Consider the following 7,695-nt stretch of genomic DNA (forward strand, 5'->3'; position numbering starts at 1 on the left):
TGGGAAATGATGAGAGGACGGTCTAATTAAGTGAATGATGAGTTTGTTCAGACTATAGCACTCAATAAATACATCATTGAGCTTATATCACTGATCAGCTTCCCCTCTTCATACCTGGTAGGGTGGCCAAGATAATATGAATTGAGCTGTGTTTCTATGTGTGAGATATCTTGGTCTACATGAAAGGGGAGTTTATTTTGCAGAAAGTAAGTGTATTCTTCCAAGAGATATTATATGTAACTTTGTGTGGTGTCTCAAATGATTGATAGTTTGCCAACAGAGCATAATGTATAGTGCTTTCAGTAAAAAGTAAGCTTGACAGAAGAATACCCATTCACATAAGACCCAAGCAAATGTCAAATGTAGCAATTTTAATAAAGCAATATATGTATATAATTTTTCAGAAAACACCAGATGTTAAATTCTACAAAAGCGCATATCTTGGATCACTTTTGCCTGATCTTCAGGATTTGTTTTGCAACATTAACTTCTCTAAAAACAACCAACATACTGATACAACTGCTACGACATAATAAAGTTGCTACTGGGCATTTGATCTTTAGTTTACATCTTGATTCTCCTAACGAATGAGTAAATACTGCTTGGCTAAAATGCTGCAATGTCTTGATGAAAAGAAGCTTCAACGCATCAAGCAAAGCCATGAAAGGTATGAAGCAAGCTATAGCTGATTATTAGAATGGGTACAAATTATCAAGAGAAGATGTCTTGACGATAATAGGATTTGCATACTCTGATCAACTCTCTTGGCAGCAATTAGATCAGCACCTTGGGCAGGGAACCAAAACTGGGTGAAAGCTGCTTTTCTCTTTCTTAGGAATGATAGTTTAGGCCACCAAAGTCACAGCTGGCACAGAGAGAACTGCAGCATCTGCTGATACCTCTATCCTTGTGGGACAGAGATTACATTGAGTAACCCTAGCAACACTCCCACGGAAAGGCCTGGCCTCAGGGGTGTCTACAGCATGCTGCTTTCGCCTGGGCTTTTCTGAATGGGCCAGGTTCTCAGAGGCCTTGGTTGCCATGGGTGGCTCTTGGTTTTTGGTGATGCCCTTATTTTTCGGCCGGAAGCTATTGTGCTGTTGTCTTCTATGATCATGCCTCGGGTTGCCCTTTATGGGATAATCTGCTTCATTAATGTTGCCTTGTGACTTGGCAGCCCCATTCAGCCTGTTGTTATGATACTGTGGATTAAATCTTCGTCTCTGGCTAGAAGGGCCATTCTACCAAGAAGGAAAACAGATAGCTGTTAGATAGCTTTGGCTTTGTGTAAGCTTAAAGACTCTGCAGGGAAAACACCCAAACCATGAGTATCATCTCTAAGTCAACACATGTTTTTTTTTTTCTCTTTTTTTCCCTAGAAGAATATGACAGCTTAAAAATCTTGGCTCTCAAAGAACAAAACTTTTAGCTGTTGAGCTATATTTAAAGCACAATTAGACAAATTCAAATAAAAATCTGTATCCTTTAGAATGATTAGATGAAATGTCTCAGGTTAATATGCTGGTTTAAAACTTGTGAAGAAATTTAGGGAAAAGAGGACCTGTTTTTAGTTGATAATAAGGATTCTGTAAGAACAGGCTCACAAAAATTAATAAGTCAATTTAGCAGGTGTAAGAGATACAGCATTATGTAGTTCTAAGAAGCCTTCTTAAAGATAACAAGAAACAGTGCTTTTTTTCCTTTTGACTGAATTTGATTAACATCAATATTAAATTACATTTATTACACTGTGAAAGTGAGATAGACACTATCTCTCAAGGAGACACTAAAGGAGCAGGAGGAAATTTAAGAAGACAACCCCTTGGAACTGTGTTTAAGGCTTCTATGTTGTGTTAGATAGGAATGGGGAGGTGACCATTTGCTTATGTGGTAGAAGTCATAAGAACAGCTCATGTCATTTTGATATGTGATCCTCCTTGAAAATTCTATATCCAACAAAAGGAAAAATGAGTATGGCTTATAATCCATAAACTAGACATAAATGGGTACATAATAATCAAATAAAATAAGGTATATGTGGTCCTAGTTACAATCCCATCCTGCATTTGCATGAGCCTCTTTCACCTATGAAAAAGTTTAGAGGCCAAATTATGGTGGTAACTGGGAACTTAATTAATATATATTTGAATGGATTCTTTGCTAACAGTTTTTTTTTCAAATCTATGCAGATACTCTCTTCTCACCACCCCCATCTGTCAAAGCACATATGAAGTTAGGCCTTCTGAGTATAGGAAATTCTGGAAAATTCCCATGATGCCAGTCTGCTGCATGGAGCTTCAAGGAGACAGGAATAATGGAAATTGGTCATACCACTTGAAGGGTGAGTTAAGGAGGCAGGGACTTTAGAATTTAGTGTCTAGCAGTTGATGCTCCCACTACCACTCGAAAAGAATGAGCTAGTCCACTAGATATTAGGTAAAGGACTAGATGATACTAGGAGACTTGTAATACCTGATGACTTTGACAGAGCAGCTAGCTGGTGCAGTAGTCGGAGTGCTAGGCCTGGAGTCAGGAAGATCTTAGTACAAATCTGGCCTCAGGCACATACTGGCTATGTGACTCTGGATAAGTCACTTACTCTTGTTTGCCTCAGTTTCCTTATCTATAAAATGAGCTAGAGAAGGAAACAGAAAACCGCTCTAGTCTATTTGCAGAGAAAACCCCAAATGGGATTACAAAAAGCTGGACATGACTGAACAACAATAACAATGACCTTGACTATATAGCCTTACCTGTTTGGTAGCTGGTATGACTTGAGGAGAGGTTTCATTGGTGTTTGGAGGATTACTTGGCATTTTATTGATAGCTGCTTTGTTGTCAGAGGTCTTATGACTTGGTGGTTTTCGATTATAGGTATTCTGTTTTCCAGATGTTGTGGTGTGTGCATTCACCACAGGCAGCAGTGAGCTACAGGGTGTTCTTGAGGAGTAATTGTTTTTTGGATGTGAAACTGAAAAACAACAACAACAACAACAACAACAATAAATAACATTGGTATTAGAGGGCATGAAATTAGTATTGGTACCTTAGTAACTCACCAGTGAATTATATATTTCTCTTGCTTATTTTGTAGATGAAGAAACTGTCAGTTGGTGGAAAGGGGACCTGTTAGGAGTTAATTCTCAACCTTCAGCACACCTTCCATTTCTAGATGCTATGGTTCAGAATGACCAGTATTTCTAAAATATCTTAAATTTACTAATGCCGTGTTATCAGGCACTTTACTAAAGAGAAATTCCTTTTCTCATGTACCCTACCACCCAATATAGCGTCTATCCAGTAACCATAACTGATTACAAAGCTCACTTAAACAGCACAAACTAAGCTGGTAGACTCTTTGGAGTTAGGTAAGATTGCTAGACACTTAATATTTGTAGTTCCTGATGTTTTTCCAAAATGTAGCTTTTCTGACAAATAATGGTGACTTTTCTTATAGGTCCTAGGAAAGAGAGCAAGAATAGCAGTACTCTACAACTCAGAGTTCACATGAGTTTTTTTTTTTATTAACTATTCTGGACACATTTACTAGACCTTAAAATATAAGATTTTTCTTTCATTCTTAGATATGATTTCGAAGATTTTAGAAGATCTTGATTTCGATGAGGAATGGCGTAGCCTAGAACTTTCCCCTGGGGTTGATAATTGTCGGTTTTGATTCAATCTTGGAGACGGGAAACCAACAACAACAACAAAAACCCACAGGAGTGGTAGTCGTTACATTCCATGTTGGTTACTTTTCTATGCTCCCTTTAAAATCTGTATTTCTTAGCAGTCCTTGTCATACACAATGTGAGAACTTCACAATACCACTGTTAGCATACTATTGCCGAACCTTCTTTAATTGGGTCTGAGGAAAGAAAGGAGCACTCCCATCCACTGAGAGTGGATTCTTGTCTTGACCACTTGGCAAGGGCATCTTTCTCCCCACTAGATGGCACTGGAGTGAAGATGATGCCTCAGCAGAGCTGTGAATCATTGGAGATTCAGAAGGCTGAAGACACAGTCACTGAGCACTAACTTCATTCTATCCAGAAAGCCCGGGTGGAAACTATGACAAACGGTCAAGCTTTCAATGAGGAATTATACTCTTTGCTCATTTTTTTTCAGGGAAAAAATCCAGAAAGAGGATGGAGAGTGGAGGTAGATTCTTTTTATAAGAAATTTAGATAGAATAAAGAAAAGAAGACAATCTTTTGAAGGTGCAGTCAATTCTCAGTTATCTGGGTGCAAATTTACTAGTTTGTAGATCTTCCAGGTCATTGCTTTCCTTCTTCCCTCCTTCTGCTATATTTGATCCCCTTTATTTATTTATTGTGGGAATTACTTATAAGTGGGAATATTTATTCCCACTTCCACTGGAGAGTGGGCTGAAATTAGGAAACTCAGTGTATAAAGTTTGACTGTTAGGTCAAGAATGAGGGACAAGGCAAGCTAATTATCTGAAATGAAGTCTTTGAGCTATTTGTGGACTTCACAAATAGTAGCTGTAGGTTGCCTTTGACTGCAGAAAAGAGTAGACTCTAAGCTCACAGATAGCAGCTGGAACACTTTACAGCACAACTAATTATTATCAGACTTACTAGGAAGTCTTACTCTTTAAGCAACATCGTATGTCGAATGCAGAATCTCAGCTGTTTTAAATCAGAAGAATAGTTTAACTTTCTGTTCTTTAAAAAAATGTACATCACAAGGTGCAAACTTCAGTTGACTTGTCTATTTTCCATATAATTAGTCATAAAAACTCCCCATGGCATACTGGCATTTGGGGATCCTGAGTTAAAATTCTGGCATTTCTGGGAACTGCTATAGGATCTTAAGCAGAACAATCTCTACAGGTCTTACTGGTATAATAATTTAATGGCTCTGCATATGTATTTGTGTGTATATATATTTCTTGAGCAGCAGTCAGCACTCCAGGTGTCCCTCTGTTCTCCCTCACTCCTGCTACATTATTGGAACACCTTTTCTTGATTATAAATTTTTTGGTAGAAATCTTTTATGCCATTTTTAACACACAAATCATTGTTGGTAACATGTATCCTATATAAATTGATCATGCTTTTTTCTCTATTGTCTGTTGCATCAGCTGCAGTTTAGTTCACTGGAGATTGTGGTAATCCATTTTTGGGAGCCATTTAATATCACTAGCTAAATGTCTGTGTTTAAACAATTGTGTGTGTGTGTGTGTGTGTGTGTGTGTGTGTGTGTGTGTGTGTGTATGCAGTCTGGGATCCTCAAACTGATACTCAATCTCCAAAATCTAGCTGGTTCTTTTCATCTTATTTAATTTCCAGCCCAACTCATTATCTATCTTCAGTATCTGTTCAAGATATTTACAGATGGATTAACTCATTGGACTGCCCATCTAACTGCATACCATGATCTGGGCAATAGGCATTTTTCATCCACTTAATTTCTCCTATGTGGTTTGTCAGGCTAATTCCTTCTGAGTATTTGTGGAAAGTCCCAATATGTATTCTGAGTTTGATGCAGTCAGCACAATGTAATTTATAAATAGGAGCATCTGAAGTACCTTACCAATCACACAGTATCCCTTTTCGGTTTGGTGTTTGTGCAGACATCCTCCTTGACAGCTGCACACATCTTGACCTGTTTTATGCCTCACTTGATATTCAGAAACAGAGGACTATTGAACAGTTATGTGTGTTGTTACATCTATCAAGAAATCTTGTAGGCGTGTAATATATGCATAGGAGACACCTTGTGAAAGAAGAGCTAAATTGTGTACTCTAGTGAACAGATACAACATTTACAAACAATAAATTCACTGGAATTTTGTATTTTTTATACACATCAGTCAATCAGGTGACTCTGAAGACATAGTACGCAGTGGGAAATCAGACCCTTCTCTTTCTCCTTCTCATATCTTCATCAATATGTATGTAGATCATCCTTTTAAATAGTCCATGATTTTTTTCCATTCTTTTGAAATCATCTTCTCTTTCAGATATCTTAAAAACTGATCCCTGAGTGCCTCCAAAATTTTGCTAACTTCGTGCTTGATTTCTTCTGTATATACATAATTGGGTCCAGCAGCTGCTCCTCCTGACTTCATCTTCATTCATGTAATTTTTACTTTATCATGTAACACCCTGTATGTTAGGGATGTCTGAGTCCAAACGTGGTTATGGTTTCACTTACATTAAGAGATTCCTATAGAAATGCTGTTAAATCTGTTTCATTTTGCTTTTAGGGGATGATCTGGATTAAATGGGTACCTAGCATGTAAGTTCCTTTATACATATGCAATCACATACATATATTCCCCACCACCAACTACAATTTAATCTTCTTTGGTAAAAGGATGATTAAAATACTGACCTACGCTTTGGGGTTGTTTGGAGGAGGACAGTGGGTATTGTAGATAACAGAAGACCATAAAGTATGTTCACAGAACTCATTTAGTATGCAAGACTCACTTTCTCCACAGAGCATGATTTGGGTCTTTAGCTGTTCGATGTCACAGGAGAACCTGGCAGATCTTCCTAGCTCTTCATCGTATTTGCGTTCACTGACAAAGTGCTTAAGACATGGACAATTAAACAGAGACATCAAGGTAAAAAAATGTTAGTGGAAATATTCTTCAGTGTCTCTAGGTATAAGAATAGTAAAGTCATCAATGATGAATCACACTCCAACTCATTTGTAATAAGATGCCATGGAGACACTAGTTTTGATTTTCCCTGAACTTGCTTCCCCCACGCCATCCCCGGCCCCCCGCCTTGTTCCTAACACTTCCAGTTGTCTTCCTAACTCCAGATTCCTGTCTGGAATTTTATGATTCTCTACCCTCAGCTGGGATCAGCTGATCCTTACTCTTACTACCTATTCCAAGAGAATCTGCATTTTAATTAGGGACTCTGGAAATTCTAAAAGCTCTCTGAAGTCAGCAGGATGAATCACTAACAGAAGACTTTCAATAACGTTTACAGGCTCTAGGTGATACGTTTTTGCTGATATTCTCTGCCTGATGCCCCTCAAATGACCTCATATTAGTAGGTCCTGACTCCCCTATTTATAAGGCCATACCTACCCAAAGAAGCGGGGAGAAAACTGTTACATTCTCATTCCTCCCAGAGTCTTCTCTCAAACTAGGCTTATGGTAAACTGAGCAGAGATGAGCTTTTCTGAAGATGGCAGCTCATCTGCCTTGCTTGGAACTATTTCAAGTCCTCTCTTCTTTCAGTCACTCCAGAAGACTATGCTGGAGATTTTTTTGGGTGGAGATGGGGAGAGCACATGTGGAGGTGAGATTGAGAGGAGGATCATAGATTTAGAACTAGAAGGGACCTCAGTTCATTTGATCTAATTCCCTCATTTTAAAGAAGACAAAATTAAGACCTACTCAAATTCCATGATTTGGTCAAAGTCACTAAGGCAGAGCTGGGATTTGAATTCAGTGCCTTTGAATCCAGGACATTATCTAGATTGTCTCGTTTCAAGAAAATATTCTGGACATGGGGCTGGGTAATGGATTCATAAAAGTTTGTAGGAAGAGAGCTTCCACATTCAACCTTGCTCTATTTCAAATGCTTGAATTTAAAATTCTCAATGTCATACAAAATTCTATCTCTCTGTTTCTGTCAGCATCTCTCTTGCCACAATAACACACACACACACACACACACACACACACACACACACACACACACA

At 38.3% G+C, this 7,695-nt stretch overlaps 1 protein-coding gene across 2 annotated transcripts in view; it reads right to left on the reverse strand.

Moving 5' to 3' along the window:
- Positions 1-363: 363 nt before the first annotated feature.
- Positions 364-7,695, reverse strand: part of SPATS2L (spermatogenesis associated serine rich 2 like) — a 235,957-nt gene continuing 228,625 nt past the window's right edge. For both annotated transcript variants that reach the window (XM_027865958.1, XM_027865959.1), the window contains exons 10-12: positions 6,462-6,564; positions 2,754-2,971; positions 364-1,241 (exon numbers count right to left, since the gene is read on the reverse strand). In XM_027865958.1, coding sequence (XP_027721759.1) covers positions 846-1,241; positions 2,754-2,971; positions 6,462-6,564 — 717 coding nt within the window. In that variant the 3' untranslated portion in view covers positions 364-845. The remainder of the gene's footprint in view (positions 1,242-2,753; positions 2,972-6,461; positions 6,565-7,695) is intronic.

This window comes from Vombatus ursinus, unplaced genomic scaffold (genome assembly GCF_900497805.2).
Source record: "Vombatus ursinus unplaced genomic scaffold, bare-nosed wombat genome assembly UNPS02014779.1, whole genome shotgun sequence".
Lineage (NCBI taxonomy): Eukaryota > Metazoa > Chordata > Mammalia > Diprotodontia > Vombatidae > Vombatus > Vombatus ursinus.